This window comes from Lichenostomus cassidix, chromosome 1Aa (genome assembly GCF_008360975.1).
Source record: "Lichenostomus cassidix isolate B80296 chromosome 1Aa, HeHo_3.0, whole genome shotgun sequence".
NCBI lineage: Eukaryota > Metazoa > Chordata > Aves > Passeriformes > Meliphagidae > Lichenostomus > Lichenostomus cassidix.
In genome coordinates this window covers 48430809-48450632 of record NC_139480.1, presented here as the reverse complement: position 1 = coordinate 48450632, position 19824 = coordinate 48430809, and the positions used below count along the sequence as shown (strand labels likewise).

At 44.8% G+C, this 19824-nt stretch overlaps 1 protein-coding gene across 3 annotated transcripts in view; it reads left to right on the top strand.

The window, feature by feature from the left end:
• CACNA1I (calcium voltage-gated channel subunit alpha1 I) overlaps positions 1-19824 on the top strand; it is a 143094-nt gene that overhangs the window by 89522 nt on the left and 33748 nt on the right. For all 3 annotated transcript variants that reach the window (XM_085048714.1, XM_085048715.1, XM_085048713.1), the window contains exons 4-9: positions 1627-1786; positions 3972-4287; positions 4951-5043; positions 10785-11091; positions 12771-13171; positions 19619-19770. In XM_085048714.1, the coding sequence (XP_084904840.1) occupies positions 1627-1786; positions 3972-4287; positions 4951-5043; positions 10785-11091; positions 12771-13171; positions 19619-19770 (1429 nt within the window). The remainder of the gene's footprint in view (positions 1-1626; positions 1787-3971; positions 4288-4950; positions 5044-10784; positions 11092-12770; positions 13172-19618; positions 19771-19824) is intronic.

Genomic DNA, 19824 nt, shown 5'->3' with positions numbered 1-19824 from the left:
TCTGCATTTCAGCATCAGGGCAGCCTCATTTCTCCCATCACCCAGCTCTGAAATGGAGCTAGCATCAACTGATCTGAAAAATATCAGCCCCTCTTGCAGCATTTCTGGCACAGCTAGATTCATCTAGAAGCTGCCTTACATGGTGACTGGTGGCACAGCTGGACTGGCAGGCAGTGGTGCTTAACTACTACTCCAAAGCCTGGTTTTAGAGCTAATGCCATCACCCCTTATCCTTCATGATCCCTTGTTGGCACCATTGAGCATCTTCACCTACCTGTAAATACCACCCCTATGTCTTCCACCTCGCTCTGTCCCCAAAATTCTCTACTAATCTAAACTGGTCTGGTGTTCCACAGCAGGCACACTTCTTCCTCTCCCTTCAGTGTTTGTGAATTCCATGCCTGCCTGCCCCATGACAGGTGCCACGTCCCTTCCCCCTCTGTGGTGCCAGCAGTCCAGGGAATAGATGTGGAGCATAATGTATAGTATTGTGTGGTAATTACTTGATGCTGGCTACACAAGGGGGATTATCTTGTGCCTCAAAGGGCTGCCAGAGAATCCTAATCTTATCTTCCCCTCCTCTTTCCCCTTCCACTGCCATCTGAAGTAATGAATTGGCTATAAATACCTAATTAGCTAATTATTTGCTGGCCTACATGGAACAATTTCAGTGAGGAACTCTCTGGGTACCTGGGGGAAGGACCTCCATGGAGACGAGGAGAGACAACCTCGTGAGGTGTGCACAGGGCTAAAGGCAGTACTGTGATGCTCAGAAGAATTTCTAGACTTTCACCATCCCTGGAGAGCAGAGGACAAGTCATTAGCTCCATGGAGAAATGAGCCTATGTTTTCCCCTACTCCTGGCTGGGAGCTGAAGAGCCAAGGGGAAAATAAAACCAAAGGAATAATTCATTAGGTAATTAGAGAATTTAAAAAAAAATTATTTTAAACATTTGCACTGGGCAGAGATTCTGTGCTGGAAGCATTTTGGGCTGTGCCTGCCACTTGTGTGTTCTAGCCCCATTGGGGTGTGAGGACTAGCCAGGGGAGGACACTGTGGTCTCTTGATACTGCCACTGAAAAAACCAATTATCTATGCCAGTTTATATGTTCTGGAGGGGTTCATCCCACTGGCAGGCTGGCTTTGGTCTGTCAATACAGCTCTCACAGGTTGCAGCATGCAGTTGTTGTGCTGGGATGGCTTTCAGTCCGAGCTGTTGGATGCTGGGGCTGTTGAGCTGATAAGTGTCTTGGGACAGTTGTCACTCTGTTGTCCCTCTGCAGGGAAAGGGGAGGGAGGGATGGCAGTCAGATAGCTGATGGCACCAAAAGTCTCATTCTCTTTTCTTCTCTGCTGCAGATGGAGGCCTAAGGTTAAGAGATCATGGAATCACAGCAGCTCTGCTGGCTGTCTGTCAGCAGAGGTTAGGACAAGAAAGGGCAATAACCATAAGTCCAGCCTGGTTTGGACAGTAGTTAATTCCTGACACTCTGCTTTTATTTTCATGGGGCTCTTTCTTTTTTTAACGCTTGTCTTGTAAACTTCTCTCATTTTCTTCTCCTTCCTGCCTTCTCCCTCTTTCTCTGTCTCTTTCTTGCTCCTTGTGGTTCTGTTCTCCCCTGCAGGCATGCGCATCCTAGTGAACTTGCTCCTGGACACCTTGCCCATGCTGGGGAACGTCCTTCTCCTCTGCTTCTTTGTCTTCTTCATCTTCGGCATCATCGGGGTGCAGCTCTGGGCAGGGCTGCTCCGCAACCGCTGCTTCATGGAGGAGAACTTCACAATGTGAGTCACTGGGAGAAAACATCTCCTGCCTCTCTTTCTTCCAGGATGTTTTTCTTTCCCTCTGCTGCTCGTGTCTTCTGCCAGGCTCTCTGTGTATCACTTCATCCAAGTGCAGGGCGTTGGTCGTGTCTTGCAGTGGAAAGGGAGGGTGGGCAAAGACACATGGTTTTCTTCTGTCTTCACAGCAGCTGTCTGGGCTCATTTGGATTTGATCAAGGCACAGATCAAACCTGATCCTTTGAGCCTTCCAGCCATGCCCAGTGATACGCAATGCTGCTCCTATAACCAGAATGAATTGAAACTTTGAAACACCAGCCATGCTGTTGTTCTCCTGAACCTGCCCCCTCTTCAGAAAACAACACTCACAGGAATCTTACAGAAAGCCATAGTGCTGCCTGATGCTTCCAGGGACATCTTTGGCACTTCCAAGGTGGAGCTGGGGTCACCCTCTGGACAGGAGTGCATTACCTCTGGAGGGACACTGAGAAATTACGAGAAAACTTCAGGAGTAGAATTGCATGTGGCCAGTGCCATGGGGAAAGGACAGAGGGCTGGTGGGAGAGGTGTGCTACAGCTGGGTTAGTAGAAGTGAGAGCATCTGAAAGCCAGGAATGACTGTTTGAATGGGACAGGAAACTCGTGGGGAAACATAGAACAGTTGTGGCAAAGAGAGCCTGAGGCCACGCAGGGATCAATTACAGGTTTCAGAGGTTTATTTGGGGGTTCAGAGGTGAGTCTGCAGAGCACAGCTTTACTCCTCCCACTGGCAGTGGGGTGGAAAAGCTCCTGCCTGCCATGAATTCTCTGATTACCCAGTTTCAGGGCACAGCTCCTCCTGTTGACTTTCTGGCTTTAGTAGATCTCAGGCTTTAAAATGTTTTCTTAAAACCATATGCTAATCCCAAGAGTGCTATCAGTGTAGAATGCTTAAAGAAAACCTGGAGCTGTAGATCAGTTCAGAGTGATTAAACAGTTCTGAAGCTTTAGATCATCTTAAATTGGAAAAAAAGTGTGAAAATACAATGTGCAGAACAGCAGTGGAGTTGCAGGGTAGGAGCTGCCTAAAGCAGGCATTTCCTGTGTTTATTTATTCCTTGGGGAAAAAGTAATGTTTAGAATGATTGTCCTTTATGTAAATCAGGAGTAGCACTTCTGTAATGAGTGTAATTACATCCAAGCAGAGTTGATGTAACTGAGAAGTGAATTGGGGCCACAGCCTTCACAGTGACAGATATTAAAAAATTTTTGGCTGACCGTTACTAGGGAAATTAATTCTGAAGGAACCCATGCACCAGTGATGAGGATGAGTTACAACACATCTTTGTAGTTTAGTGCTGTTTAGTGTCCAATCAGAGATTGTCTTTTCTTTTTCAACACCTGTCCTCGTCCAATGACAGTGAAAAAGTCTGCATTTGCACAGTGTGAAAGTTGTGCATTGTAGCACTGCAAGGAATACACCAGACAGAGTTTAATCAAATTTTTTTTCATCTCCACCTTTCACTTTTCTGATATTAGCTCATCTGCAGCTAGGCAAGCACAGATGACTTTAATTATTCATGCATTTGGAAGGTGCTTGCATTATTTTGAAAAAAGACATGAACTTGTCATGAAACATTGCACCCATAATGCTAGCTGTCAAGGAGGAGTCAAATTTAAGGTTAAGTCAATTTTATCTTTCCATTTTCAAATATTAAGGCTTATCTGTGCAATGTTAATTATGCATGAACTGGAATTTTTTTTTTTAGAAGTACAGAAGGTTCACTGCCAAATGTTATAAAACATGTCCATCAGCAGTTACATATATGAACACTTCACAGTAAAGCCTGATGAACTTTTTTAACGTCATTGAGTCTGATTTAGCTTTGATGTTAATGGGGAAAATCATCAGACTGCAAATCTCTGCATTCCAGCTTTTCTTCATCTCCATGCAAGCAGATTGTGTAATTTGTCTTGGGGTGATCTGATGGCAGGAAAAGCTCTGAAAACTGGGGACTCACCCTAGAAATTTCCTGGTTTTCAGGAGCCCTGTCTTTTCTCCCCTTCTGCTGAGGCAGTAAACCTGGAAATGCCCTACCCTGTGCAGTCCTTATGTCAGAATGGGGGCCCCCAGCTCCGCCAGTGTCACTGACAGGAAACTCTCTGCCACAGGAAATTTTAATGTGAGTTGTTTTTTTCACTCTTGCAGACAAGGTGACATTGTCTTGCCCCCTTATTACCAACCAGAGGAAGATGATGAGATGCCCTTTATCTGCTCGCTGTCAGGAGACAATGGAATTATGGGCTGTCACGAAATCCCCCCTCTGAAGGAGCGAGGCCACGAGTGTTGTTTGGACAAGGATGATTATTATTACTACAATTCAGTCCGGCAGGAGTTCAACATCAGTGGCATGTGTGTGAACTGGAACCAGTACTACAACGTGTGCCGCACCGGCAACGCCAACCCGCACAAGGGTGCCATCAACTTCGACAACATTGGCTACGCCTGGATTGTGATATTTCAGGTAGGTCTGAGCTAGCCTCCTTACAAGCCTCCTCAAGCTTATTTTTCTGCTTTTCAGACTCAGTCTTGCTGGGCTCTGGTGGTAGTTCCTGCAGGCTGTGACACAGGTGCAAAGTAAAAGGGAGACAGAGCACATGTGAACGGTGCTCCTGAAGATGGGGAGGGACATAGAGCAGTTCCAGGTGCTTGCTGAAATAAGCTCCATTCTGCAGGCTGCCTTGTACCAGTTTCCCCTTCAGTCCAGACAACTATACTAAAGGAATCTTTTTTTTTTTTTTTTTTTTTAAATTCCCAGCACGCGTTGCAGGTGGGAGCCAAAATCCATGGTTTTTTTCTTTTCCTCCGGCTGTACGCAGTGTCCAGTCCAAGGGGCACAGAAACCTGCTGCGGGTTTTCCCCTGCTGTGATCCAGGGAAATGAACTATTTTAATGAAATATTCCTGCTGTGGACTAGAATGATCTCACAGGCTTTGACAGGATGCCAGTGTCACTGAGCAGTACCATGCTGATTTCCCAAAATGGAAATTTGGCTTCGTTGGAATGAATTGTTGTTTCTCACCTTTCTTGGGTTGCAATCGTCCTGCCAGTATCTGCTTGTAAACACTGAGGAGTGAACTCTGGAAAACCACTTCCCTCCTGTTTTTCTTGTTGTTTGTCTTTGCAGGTGATCACACTGGAAGGGTGGGTGGAGATCATGTACTATGTGATGGATGCTCATTCCTTCTACAATTTTATCTACTTTATCTTGTTAATAATAGTAAGTATGAGGTTTGATGAATGTCAGCTATGCAATCTAAGAGCCTACAAAAAACAGGTCTTAGATCAATGTATATCCTGGGGAAGCAAACTGCTAGGAATCTCAGAAATCTGGCTAGTTGATTTTCACCAAGAGTCTGTGGCAGGATCACATACATAGCTGTCAGACAAATTATTACCTTTCACTCAAAAATATATTTAGGATTGATTTCTAAAGTTATACATGCCCAGTGTAGTATAATGTTCTCATTGGCAAATCTTCTTGCAAAGTAAATTTCCCAAACCAGTTGGCTTAAAAACACAGAAAACTATTTTTCTCTGCCCTTCTTCTTGGTCACTACACATTTTAGGCTCTTGAGTAATTTTTGAGCCATGTTGAGCCAGGAGCTTTTGGCAGCACCTGGATTTCTCGGGTTCAGAGTCTCAGATTCACATTTTGTTAGATTCAGGGTCTGTCACGCTGAATTACTTCCTCACCGTGAACGAAAAGGAGCTACTGCTCCAAAAGTGTCAGCAGTCCAAAATAAACTGGCTGTGTGAGATCCCTTGTGGATGGTGGGATGGAAAGAGAGAAGTGTGTCAGCAATGAGAACTTAATAAGCAGTTTATAAGCCCTGTGGATTTATACAAACGAAGTTTGAAGGTTGGTTTTCTGTGAGGATATTCATTATCTGCACCTGGGATAAGAGTTGAGAAACATGATGCCATTGCTTTTCTGTTCCTCAGGCTTCCCTTGCATAAGTGCATTTTTTTGGAAGGAATATCCTGTTTCTAACAAGGAAGGATTTTGTTTTTATGAGGGCTCTTGCACTTTTCTCACCTGGGGGATCAAAGACGAGAGTAAAATGAAAATACATGGGATGAATTGCAGGAAGCATAAGTTATAATCTGTACGTGGTAGATGCAGTTTAGCTCTAAGTCACTTAGTAAGGACCTCAGTGTGCATTTCCAAGGTCTACATGGCTGAGACTCTGATCTTCACCCAACACTTGTCCACACCCTCCTAGAAATAGGATCTCCAGAAAGAGTCACCCAGTAACACTAACAGACTTACCTAGCACAGGATCTAGTTTAAATTCAACCTGGAATGCAAGGACTTGAGATAAAGCAAACTTTAATCCATTTCTGTGAGAAATTCTGCAGTCTGTACATATGAAGGGTGCCCCCCCCCAAAATCTATTTTTTTTTTTCATATTGTCTTTTTATCATATTGTCATTTTTTTTTTCCATAACTTGTCTGACCATTCAGGTCAGACAAGTTATGAAAAACTTACTGTATACTTGATTTCACCCTGCCTTATGGCCTTCTACCCTCACAAGGGAATGACAAAGGGTGAAAAATACAAAGATGACCTACTCCCTGTGGGCTGAAGCATGAACCTGGACAGCAGAGGTGAAATATACCTTAAGGAATGGTGCTTTTACTTTGAGAACCCCAAAGAGACAGTGCAGGGATGTGATTGCACAGGATGGTGACAGGGGGGAGTTTCCTCAGGCTCTGTTCTCTGTGAAGAGGTGAGCTGCTTTTTGTGAGTTCAGAAAATAATAGTTTCCCAGGAAGTTTGTTCATATGTCCCACAATGCAATAGATATTTAGTGCCCACCTGCATTTTCCCGTTGAGCAGCATGGTCAGCATACCCCAATTTGCAGAATATGCAGTTAGACACAGACTTTACTCCTTTTCCCAGAGCCAAGAAGGACTGTGCAGGGTCAGTGTTTAACCAGGGGGGCAGGTGTGCCCAATCTTTTGTAGGCCAGTTCCAAAATCTGCCCCTCCTCCCACGTTTCAAACTACATAAATTCTGTCAACACATTTTTGGTTTCTAAATATCCTTCTAGTGCTGGCTCACGTCATGTGGATTCACAGTGATTCAAACTTTGTCTCTGCACTGAAAACCCTCAATTAAACACTCCACCTGAGATGTTACTGCAGAGTGTCATTGACATTTCTAGACACTCCCTCCTCATTTGCAGAAGCCATATAGGTGTATTTCTGTCAAACACAGGAGAACATGAATCTCAGGTTACTTTGGGCACTGGTGAGAGCAGAGGAGCCATATGCAAGGTGGGATATATTCTTTACCTTTGGTGGAGTTAGGCCAAGGAAATATTCAGCCTTTCTGCTACATTCTTGTCATTTGTGATGCATCTTTTGCAACACCACAGTGCAAACTTGCTATCACTTGCCTGCATTTTCTGTCTGAATCTTCATATAGAAATCCCAATCCTTCTTTAAGTCTCATTAAGTCCTTCTAGCCTTTATCCTTCTCTCCTTCCCCATGGCTGGAAGGCCTGGCTTTCTAAGCAGGATTGCTCTCAGGGTTTAAAATCATACTTAAAACCCTGACTCTTTGTTTTTCCACACACATTCCAGCTGTGGCTCAGATTTACTCTTCAGGGGCTGGATCTCTGCAGCTTCTCTCTAGAGCTGTGCTTTCATCCATGACTTCTTCCTACAATGATATCTGCAAACACCTACATAAGGGCATTACCTGCTGCTGCTCATATGGCAGGAAGAAGGCTCCACCACCTGGATATTCTCCCAGCACAGTTAGAAATCCTGCACAGGCTCTGAGGAGAGGAGTGCTGACCGACCCTGGCACTCTGAGTAGCCTTGTAGAACAACCTGGGAAAAGCATTTTATGCATTCAGCAGATTTTAAATAGCTTTCCCCTCGACAAGAGATCAGGCAGGTGACATGAAGGAAGGACTGCTCGTTGCTCTCTTGGGTCAGTGTTTCATTTGGGTTTTCCTGCTTGAGGTCCAGCTGTCTCTTTTAACACCTCTCCAGCCACTCAGCCACTGCTATGGCTCCTGGACCAGAGAAAGCTCTTCTGACCTCAGTCTGGCATCTGCATTGCAGCACTCAGAGCCCTTCTTGAAGTGCTCTGTGCTTACAAATGTGGGCCTCAGAAGGCAGGCTGGAAATCCAGGCATCGGCAGTAAAAGTAATTGACAAGTCAGTATCTGCAGCACTAGTCAGATTTTATTAGATTTTGCAGAGATAGGGCAGAATGAGGGCAGAATCTGCTTTATCAAAGCACAGCTCAGTCTCAGGGCTGAACAGGACCCCTGTGTTGGGGCTCTGAATCAAGGGTCTCTATCTGCTTCAGTCACATGCTTTGACTCCATGTGTGACACTTTCTGTCTCTCTGCTCAGCCAGCTGAGATGAATCACTCAATTAGGGGCCTTCTGGGACCTTTCCTGTCCTTCTCCTAGCTGGGAGGCACTGTCAAGCTCTGCAGAGCCTGAGAGTTTATGGCCTTGCCTGTGGTCTTAAGGATTAACCAAGCTAATTTCCTTTGTGTTTGATGTTCCTAGCTAAAAGGATGAGGACTGGGGAGTAGTTGCCATATCCAGTCCTCTCATTCCTGCCTTTTTTTGTTCATCTGGTGGCAGATGGCAGCAAATGGTCACATTGGTGATGTGAACCTGAGCTCTGCTCTGGATTCAACCCTAGTTGCAGCCCACAGTGCAGTCCTGGTGAGGCCATTTCAGCCCTTTAGCTCTTCTGCTTGTGCCTTAGAGAGAAGGTGTTGCAAGCCCTAATTGCTTGTTGTTCATGGAGTTGTGGGAAGTTGCAAAGTACCGGGAGGTGTCATGAGCAGTGCTCCAGAAATGCTCCCACAGCTGCTGTCCCTGTCCCTGCCCTGCCTCACTCTGTGCCAGCTGAGGGACAGAACCAAAGGGGAAGACACATGTAAGTATCATGCTGCTGAGGAGAGGGAAAAAGAATTTGGATTCCCAGTCATACTCTCATCAGTTAAAATAAAACATGCAAGACATCACAGACTAGGGAAAGTGTTGGGTGAAGGCAAAGGAATCTGAACAAGGCATTATTTTAATTTTCAAGGCCGCATGCAGAAGCTGAAGGGAAAATAGGCTGAAATATGGGGGAAGGAGAGAGAAGAGAAGGGTTCAGTGATGAAGGGAAACAGAATTAGAACAGCTTTGAAGGGTGGTGAGAGGAGGAGGGGGGGAGGAAAAAAAGCCCTTTATTTTGAGATACTTTATTGTCCTTATGTGGAATCTTGTTGGAAAGAGCTTTAAGTTTCAAAGGTTTATTGAGGTGCCAGCAGAGACACATTCCCTTTGGAATACTGACAGCTGCTGAGCACCTGTATGCAAGAAAAAGGGTCACCTGGAAGGGCAGGCTGGTCAGGGGGGCAGTAAAGGCTATGAACTGAGGGAAAGGCTGCTTGGACAGGTAAAACAAGCTCTGAAGTACTTGCTGAAATAAACCCTTTTTTCCATTCACAAGCACTGGGGTCAGGTTAGCATCACCTTTGCCTGCTCTGTCCCCTTTTCTGGAAAGGCTTTACAGGAAAGGACACATGTGAAGACAAAGGCAGGACTGAATCCTGCTCTCTGTCAGAGCTGTTTGCTTGTGAAGGAGGGACGGTGAGGAGGGACTGTGTCCTGTCTGAGTTCATACAGGAGAAACTGGGGCCAGGATGGCCCTTAGCAGGGATGCTCAGGTCCAGGGGAAGCAGAAACCTTGAGCCTGGTGCTTTATCTCCTCCCAGGGGCTGCCTCACAGAGTCTGTTTCAGAGCAGTACATATATGTGGTCTTTTTCCAGAGTTTAGATTCTGCATTTTATCAGTGCTCTATTGACACTTTTAGCTCTATTGACACAGGCACCGATCAAGGAATCATAGCTTTTGAAAATTATTTTGACCATAGTTACCAGCCCTTTTTATGTATGAAATTCTCATCATATTGAAGCCCAGGATTTATCCTATATCTGTCTATCTATGGATAGATCTCCTAGTGGAAATTAATCTCTAATTTCATTATATGTAACATAGAGTTGCCTCCAGAACTCTCAGCACCAATAAATCCTTGCTCCATTTTATAAATAGAAAAACTGAGGTTTAAAGGGGACATGGAAGTTGTAAAATAAGCCTAGTAGACATTTGGGCTTCTCTATGGAGAACTTGGGCATTTTGTTTGCTCTTTCTAAGAAATTAGAGGTGTGTTTTTTACAGTTTTTACGTTTGAAATGAGAAGCCTATCTAGGCTGGAGAACAAGTTAAAGAAGAGCTAATGTAATATGTTTTGTATCAGAAAAACAGTAAATAAGCAAGGAAGGATGGTTTTATTAGACTACTCAGCATCCTTCTAAAAGCTGTTTGTTTTTGTAAAATCCTTTTTAATTTCAAGAGCTCACTCATTTCAGGGAAGTCCCATCTCCCTATATGGAGAATTAAGGTGCAAATGAAAGAAATTAATAATGTGCCCTACGTATGCTGGTATGTCATTAAAATGATCCAAGAATACTGACATTTCTTCCAAGAGTTGAAGACTATAAATGGCAGTGCCTGATTTTTCCAGTAGTAAATGAATAAGCAGAGGAGAAATCAACCAAACTGGCTGTCTCCTGCCTTTTGTTTAACACAAAGGAGAGGGTATGAAAAAGTCCCGTTTTCATCACACCCTTTGTATGTAACTTCTCAGTGACTTGCCAGTGGTCCCAAAGCCTATCAATAGAGCCAAAAGTTGGTTAGACTGAATTTAGTAAAATTTAGTCCACAGCTCTAAATCCTGCATGGAAATGAAGATGAGTGAGGTCTCAAAACCAAGCCCATGCACTCCTGGTTTTCTCTGAATCCCCTTCTCCATACGCAGACTCATTTCTACTCCTCTGTGTGCCTCCAATCCCTTTCCCCTCCTCCCTCCTCTCACATTCCCCCTCCCACACGTGCTGACATTTCTCCCTCCTTCTCCTTTCCTGCCAGGTGGGCTCCTTCTTCATGATCAACCTGTGCCTGGTGGTGATCGCCACGCAGTTCTCGGAGACCAAGCAGCGGGAGCACCAGCTGATGCAGGAGCAGAGGGCGCGCTACCTCTCCTCCAGCACCGTGGCCAGCTACATGGAGCCGGGGGATTGCTATGAGGAGATCTTCCAGTACGTGTGCCACATCCTGCGCAAGGCCAAGCGCCGCACCCTGGGGCTCTACAACAGCGTGCAGAGCTGGCGCCACGGCAACGCGGAGAGCGGAGAGGCCAAACCTGGCGCCAGCAGGAAAAGCCAGAGGCGCTACAGTAAGGATCGCGTGGGTACGGCTGGAAATGGCGGTAGCGGGAATGTGAGAGGAACTGGGAGCACCTCTGTGCGCCACCTTGCAAAGCCTGCAAAGCACAGAATTAACATTGACATTGGCTATTGAGTGTTGCACCATGGCCAGCAAGGTGGGGGTGACCGGCATGAAACAGGGAACATGGATAATCCAGGTCTGAAATCCAGAAACCGTAAAGAGATTAACACTCTGAGGCTTGTAAAGGGCTCCATGTCTGGAGTCTATTTTTAAGTTGCCTCAGAGACAATTCCACGAGTAAAACGCATGTTATCCATGATTATCAGTGGAAGCGGCAATGTCAGAATGGGGCTTGAACCCTTTTCAAGGAGTTCTGGTCCAAGTCTAACAAAATTCGCTTCATGATGAATCTGTGATGCAGAAAGCCTTATAAAGGTCAAAATCACAGGAAATGTAATAGTAATCCCTAGAAAAAAATTACCCTTCTTCCAGACAGGGTTAACCAAGTCATTCCTGGCATTTTTCCTTTTATGCTCCTTTCACTTGTCAGTTTTGAGAGGTCCTGCTTGTGCTTTGAATGAGCAGCCGGGTGGTGATAGCAGTTTGGGAGAGAGAAGAACTAGGGGATATAACAAAGTAGGGCAAAGGATTGGACCTGGTGGCACAGCAGGTTCTCCAGAGCTCTCCCCCCAAACTGAGTTGCTGCCAGACCTCAAGAGAGGGGCAAAGGGAGTAGAATTGCAGTAAGGTGTCACCTGAAGCTAAGGAGTGATGCTGAAGAAGTCTGGTTGATATGCAAGGACAATGGAGACAATTTCTCTTGATGTAATTTTACTCTTGTTGCGTAAAATTAGATATGAGGTATCATTTAAATTGGGTTCCTGGCTGGAAAAGTCACTGTAAAAATGGTTTTATAGAGTTAGTATTAACTGCCTGCTGACGCCTTTCCTGAGTTATGCTCCCATTAACGAGCAAAAAGACAGATTTTCCTTCAGCTGGTCTTGCATACTCGAACTTTCATTTTCTTTATTTGCTGGGAGAAAAGTTTCTGCAGGCTTCATGCCCTGTGTTAATGAATTAATTGCTTTATTTCCCCCAGTATCCATTTGATCTTCCAGGCCCAAATGGAGGATCAAGGAACACAAATTTAGTTTTCTCACTGAAGTCAGGGAATCTGTTCTGATTTAGAGTGCAGAGTGTCAGGAGGAAGTGTTCTTCTGCTACCTCTTCTGGCTCCTTGAGCTGCTTTTTTAATGGAGTTTCTCTACTTTAGAGAGTTCAGCTCAGCCTGGGGGTTCTCAGACTCAACTTTTAGCAGTTCAGGCCAAAAGCAGCTTTTGTGACCATTTTCCCCCTCAGTTCCCACTTAACACAAGCTAGTGAGTCTCAAGCTATGGTTTCTGCGTTAGACAGAGCAGTTCTTTCTCTGGTGGACATGAACCCTACTGAGCCTAATCACAGGCAAGCTGAACAGTACCACAATTTTTAGAGATGTGGCCTGTCAGCATAGAGCTACCAATGGCAACAGCTTCTATTGCTGCCCTTGAGATGATGTGTCAGTGTTTAATCGTCCTTACAGCTAAAAAGCCAGTTACCCTGTCTAAATACCTAGAAGCCAAACAGGTGTCCACTTTGAATGCCTTTTTCCAAGTCTCCTTCTTTAAGCATCACCATTTCTCTTTGCAGGGCTTTGCCAGCAGCACAACTCTCTTGGCTGCCCTCCCCAGGGCTTAGCCCAGCCCATCGCTGTGACAGCCACCTCTGACCCCACCAACTGCCCCCGATGCCACAGGGCAGAGCACGAAGCATCCAGGAGGCTCTCAGTCCTGGATAGCACTGGCTCAGAGCAGGAGGATGGAGGAGCCAGTGAAGGGGAGGGAGAGGGCAGCCAAGAGGAGCAGGGTGCTTCGGCGCTGGAGAAGGAGGAGGAGGTGGAAGAAGGAGGAAGGCTGAAGCTGTGCAGCGACATGTGGCGAGAAGTGAGGGTCAAGCTTCGAGTGATTGTGGACAGCAAGTATTTCAACCGTGGGATCATGATTGCAATCCTGGTGAACACTATCAGCATGGGCATTGAGCACCACGAACAGGTAAAGCACCTCAGGGCACAGGGTGGACTGCTGGGTCCTGCTGGGGGTTGTGGCCTCGCTAAGCAGCTGAAGCAACTTGGTGGAGGCAGAGATTGAGCAATTTGGACCCCAGACTGCAGCACAGATGGTCCCAGCATGACTTTGGAGAAAGCCTCAGGACCTTGCAGGGTCTCTTACTTCCTTATACCTGTGCTTAATCGCTTCTTCTGTCTCCATGTATTTTCCTCTCACCTCTTTTCAACGCCTTTCTTTTCCTTGGGTCATTCATCCCTCTGTTTTTCTTTTTTGCCCTGTCTCCTCTTTCTGTCTGCTTCACTCTCCACCGTCCTCGTCTCTTCCATCTTCCTCATCTCTCTCACTCGTTTCTCTCTTCATTAGCTTACTGAATCCTTAGTCTATTTGGTTAATTTAATGTGCCCTCTGGGGATGTCACAGGCACTTCACCAGCATCTCAATTCAAATCCATCAGCTTGCTAGCCTTCCCAACTTAATTAAGAGATGTCTGAGCACATTCTATCTATACAAGAAGGCCAGGAAAGGCACCACCTCTGATCTCCAGTCATTTTGGGGGCTCAGGCTGCTTGAGCCTTCCCTTTGCCCTGAGAGTAAGAAGTGGTAGATAGGTCAGACACAAACAGCAGGTGTGGGCACAGGTTTGATTTTCACGCCAGTAGTTTGCAGGCAGCTCTGAGTCACTTTATCCTCTGTGCACTTTATCCTAATGACAGACTTGTGAGTGGAGAAGGATTGTGTGCCCTTATTTTATAGCTGGGAAACAGAGGCTGTGTCTGCATTGTGATGTGCAGTGCCAACGTCAGAGGGTGTTAAGCATGCCCTGACCTTGCATCTGCATTGCTGGCTGGTAGCTCTGCTGCACTTTGCCTTGAAAGAATCCATGCTGTACATCCATGTCTCAGGTCTATGCTGCCAGTCTGAATGTGACCAAGATTCACTCCATGTGTCTGCCCAGATCACAAAACAAGAGATCACTGCACTGCTGAGATGTTGACTGGATTGAAGCTCTGGAGCCAAGGTGAAGTCTAGTCCTGAACACAGTCTCAGGCAGCAAAGAGACAGGCAGTGAGCTTGATTTGGGCAAGGCACTCAGATTTGTCCTGTGCTGTATCACGATGGAGATACCTTGAGACCCAGTCTATCTTAAATTCCCAGTTTGAGGCAACACGGTGTCTGAGCCAATATTTGAAGCCTCAGATGTCTGGATCCCACCCACGTATCAAGCTTTAAACCAATTTTCAAAGCCCAGCTAGTTTCTGATACAAGGCTGTGAAACCTTAATTTGATCCCAGAATGCAAAACTGCACTGGATGCTTCAGCAGCAGAAAAATACTGGCAGGAGCTCAGAGGAGAGAAGAATGAAGAAGAGGCTGGAGGGGTTGACTCATGGAAATAGATAGAAAAGAGCAATGTATTTATCACATAGGAGAGAGATGACTAAGGGCTGGAGCTCAGGACAGTTTGAAAACTGCCCACTGGTATTTTAAAGATGTGATCACCAAGCAGGGAGAGCCATTGTTCATCCTGGTTTAATGGACACAGCGTGACTAATAGTTTAACAGAAAAATACTTGAGCTGCAGGTAGAGAACTCACTCTCATGTTCTGGCTATTCTATGTGCAGATTTAAGCCCTTCTAGGATGCCTCTGCTGTGTTTGTACAGCCCAGAGCAGAGTGGGATCTGCCTCTGCAGCCTTGGGGTTTCTAGTAGCAGTCCTTAAAATTGTGCTATCACTTTCTCATCACTAAGTAGCTAAGAAAAGCTTCTGACCCTGCATGCTGTTTCTACCAGAAGAGATGTCAGCCAAACTGATCATAACTGAAAAATGTGGTGCAGCCTGTTTATTTGAAATGTGTACTGGATTCTGATTTCCTGGCACAAAGAGACTGAAATATTCAGACCATACCATGAGTTTCAGGTTCTTTTCAGGCAGCAGCTAACTCAGAAGCACATAGGCATTTGTACTTCCCTTTGTTCTTCAGTTTTTCTCAAACCATGTCATCAGTACATCTCAGGCTGGTGCTTCATTGCCTACTTTTCTCTCCTTCCTGCTGTCTTTCCTTCCAGAAGCACACATTTTCACAGAATGAAATCCAGCAAAGCCCCTCTGCCCACCATGACCTGTGATTTGCAGGGTCACTTTTTCACAGGCTATTCACCAGTAAGATGACCAAAGCTCCTGCAACCATCAGGGGTGAGAAGGATGGCAGGAGTGAGGCACAAGTTTCAGGCTCATAAACAGAGGAACCCAAGGGACAGAGCACAGGCTGAGTGTCACCTTCAGTTCCCCAGTCTTGACCAACAGATGGGAAAACAAGAATTAAATCCATTTGTTGCGATTCAGGGGTTTAATATTGATGGTGATTTTCTTCCAGAAGACTTAACCTCAACAACTCAAATAATTTTACTCATATTCAAACCAGCTTGGAATTTGGCTTTGTTTACCTTACTCATCCAGTCCTTTGTCCTGTCCTGATTGTGTAGCCAAGCTTCCTTCTGCATATATATTTCTTAGGAAGAAAATCAACTCATTTTGGGAGAAACTGCCCTTCTATGAGTCATTTTTAATCCATGATAACAAGACATCATTTGTAATAAGCTACATTTATTTGAATCCATCGGTGTGTAATATACCATGTAATATTCTCAATATTAGGCCTTCAGATATTGCTGGGACATTGCACAAGCCAAACCCCATCATTTCAAGCTTTGTCCTGCTTGAAATAGTTTTTGCAGTTCTTCAGATCTGTCTCTATTTGGAAGTGTCTATTTTTAAAATCCAGTGTAGAAAATATTAGATTCTTGTGGCTGTCCAGAAGAATCCTTTTAAGAGGCTTATTTTTTTCTTAATATTCACAATGAGTCTGGTGCTGCTGACTTTTTTCCCTTATTCAGCATGAGGATGAAAATCTGGTCCCAGCTGAATGTCCCAGGCTGCCTTTCTCATCAAGTATTTCTTGAATGGCCTGTTGGACACAACCCTCTCTGCCATTAGCAGCCATTTTAGACAACTGCTGAGTAACTTGGTTTATTTATCTTCTCCAGTATCCACTTATAGTTTTCCTTCATGCATTACATCAATACTTTATGAGGTCTGTCTCTGTGGATCAGATGATGATCCCCTGTTTCCTAACCAGACCCACCCTGTGGATTAGTACCTTCATATCCTTTAGCCTGTGTGATTTCACTTTATACCAGCATTTATTACATTCACAAGTTCACATTTTACAGTTATTGCTTCTCTTTTTACTGTTTGCTCCTTGTCAGAAACATTCAGCAAATGTCCAAGCCAGCTCATCATACTGACATTTAGTAAATGATGGAACCATCTCCCTGAAGTGGTAGATGAAACCACGTTATTTCAGCCCTGTAGAACTAGAGTGTAACACTCATGACATCCTGCATTTGTTGTGGGGTGGTGATTGAACTAAAGTAAAAACTAGTTGGTATGTTCCATGGCTGATTTCCATGGCTCTTCTAATTATTGTCAAGTGACTTGGAAATTTTGAGTAAAAATAGACAGGCTGGAGAGACCTCTTTTTGGAATATTTATTTTTCACGTTCCCATCACAGAGACAGTGACATGCAGGTTCAGTCAGGCTGGTCTGCATAGGTCACATCAATTACTCTTCAGTTTCTAGGCAGTTGCAGATTTACTCCTGGTTAGGAGAAACTTTTCCTGCAGGGGCTTCATGGTGATCTGCATATTCTTAACCTTTCCCATGATGCAGTAGTTTCTGTCTGCTGCCAGATAATGGACTAATTATATTTTCAATCTAATCTGGCAAAAGAGCTCCAAAGTTAGTAAGAAACGGAAAGGGAGAAAAAAGCTGAGCTGCTGCCCTCTATTGCCCCAGTTCTAGTTTCTGATCACTGGACAGGAGTTCTGAAGTAAATCTGAACCATAGATTTTACTCTCAGTATTTGATCTGTGTTGTTAGAGATGAAGGACTTTATTCCACAAAGATGTGAATTAGATCATTTCATGGAGTGGGAAAGAGATCCATAACAAGTTAGGTTAACCATTCCAGTCAAAACTCTGGCTCTGGGCATGCCTTGCCCCTGGGTTTTCTGCCCCTTCAAGCCACCCTCCTTACCCCAGTACTCAGCTCCCATTCAAGTTTCACTTCTAGTGTGATGGGTAAATCAGTCTTGGCAGTGTGAAGTCTGCTTGTGAGGAGATTTCTGGTGTTCCTTGCTTTTTCTTGGACTAAAGTAGCCTTGAGTTCAGTTCTTTGCTTGTGGATGCTTCAGTTTGCAGTTTCTGGGTAAACCTGGGAGAAGGAAGGGTTCAGATGACAATGCCTGAATGCTGTCTCTGGGAGCCTGGGGAGCCCTCAGAACTGCAAGGTGACACATCCACTGTGTTGGAGAGCCTGTGTGTCAGTAGGAAGAAAAGGAGAGAACCACTTTCCCCCTGTTTGCTTGTCCTCTTCCTCAAGTGTCTTTACGACACTATTTAAAACAAACCTTTCATTCTCTACTTATTGTGGGTGCTAGTGAATTTATTTTAAATTTTTTTCAGCTTTGTTTTTTGATTTCTCTTTTTCTGCATTTCTCTCTGCCCATCTCTCTTTCTCTGCTCAGTCTTTCCTGCCCCTCTCTCTAGGAAGGATGCTTTGCTGGGGCTGATTGATGGCCCAGTAGAAACAGATTAACAGGTGAGGCTTGACTAGAAAAACAGATGTCAAGGAGGGACAGGAGAACAGGTGACCTTTTCCACATGCAAAATGCAAGCTGTTTTTCAAACATCAATTGCTCCCTACAAGAGCACAAGAGAGGATGTATGGAAAGCAGAGAGGAGGATAATCCACCATCATAACCTGTTGCTTTTTTACATTGCTCATTTTCACTAACATGATGGTTTGATCCAGGCTGAAATTGGCATCTCAGTTTAACATGTAGACCTCATGTTCTCAGCAACTGTTGTTACTGCTGGGTTTTGGTGAAGTGATCTTCATCTCTCCCTTCCCACATGCACTTGCTCATTCCTTCTCTCTCTTCTCTTTAATCTCCTCTCCTTTCTCCATTATTTTCAGGGTGGTTTTGCCATTCAGATGTCACTAGGGATGAAAATTGATCCATCTCCTCTTTTTTCATTTTAAAGACATGGACTATTTTAACAAAATCTGCAATGAGAAATGCAAGAAATTAACAAAGGGCATGAGAAGCCAGACATGTGAGGAGCAGTTTGCAGTTCATTTGTTCACCTGGGGGGATCTGGGCCCCTGGGGGGCTCAGAGCAGGGATTAAAGCCCCCAGCTTCAGACAGAGAGCCAGAACCAGAGCTGCATTCGCCCCTCACTTCCCTTTCCACCAGCTGAGTAAGTAACAGGCATGGCCAATGCAAAGGGCACCTTTCAGGCAAAGAGCAGTTTTGCAGACCATGGGGAGAGACCATGACTTCCCTTCCTGGTGGGCAATAATATTGATTTAATGGGGAAAATATTGTCTCTGACCTGCAGGGACTTACATTTTTGTTTCCGCAGTGCCAGAAGTGTCTGTCCTCTCTTGCCCACTACAACAGGCTTTTGCAGTTTTCTTGTTCCCATCCATTTTATGTGATGCTTAAAAGAATAGCTTGGTGGCCAGGTATAGCTCAGACCAATGCAAAAGAAGACATAACTTTTTTATTTTTCAACATAACTTTTTTTTGTGTGTCATTCTTGGATTTTTCGCCTTGTGCACTTGCCTTTCTCCTCTTGCTGTCCATTTTTCTCTATTCTTCACCCTGTCCTTCTCTCCCTGTCCCTTACAGGTAAGTTTTAGCAGTGTGGTCCTCCTTGCTGTTGTCTTGCCTAGTTTGATATTTACTTGGGTAATTATTGAGACCACTTTGAGGATAGAGGCACAGGACTGATGGAGCAAGACTAATTAACTAATGCATACCAAGGGTTTGGTGGGGAAAGGGGGAGAGAAAAATGGGGAAGTGAAAAAAGAGGGGAAAGGGGCAGATTAGTGCAGTGAGGTTTAGAGGAAGATGGAGAACTGTTTTCCTGCCATTTAAATGTTTTCAAAATTTCAGAAAAAATAAAAGTGCTAGCTACCTGTGGAAATCTCAGAGGGAGAAATCCTTGAAGGAAGAGGTTGACAGCAAATCAGCCACTCTTGCTCTCCTTTGAAAAATACTCAAGTTCTTTGCACAAAATAAAGCAGCCCTTATCCAGGGGAGTGGGATATGGAGTAGGATGTAGGAGATGCTTGGTCACCCTTGGCTGTGTGAAGAAAGTTCTTAGGGATATAATCTATGATGAAAGTAGCAAATCTGCAATGGAATTGGAGTGCAAGTGCTGCTATCCAGCTCCACTCTAGTCTTGCCCATGGAAGTTTGCAACTCCCTGCAAGCCCTGTTCCCTGGGAAGGGTAACACTGTATTTCCTATAATTTCAGGGCTCTTTGAGTTCTGACTCTCTGAATTTGCATTCTCTCTAGCCAGAGGAATTGACCAACATCTTGGAGATCAGCAATGTTGTGTTTACAAGCATGTTTGCCCTGGAGATGATCCTGAAACTTGCTGCTTTTGGTCTCTTTGATTACCTTCGCAACCCCTACAACATCTTTGACAGTATCATCGTCATCATCAGGTGACAAGGGCCTTGGGGATCAACTGAAATACACATAGAAAAGAGTGCCACAGG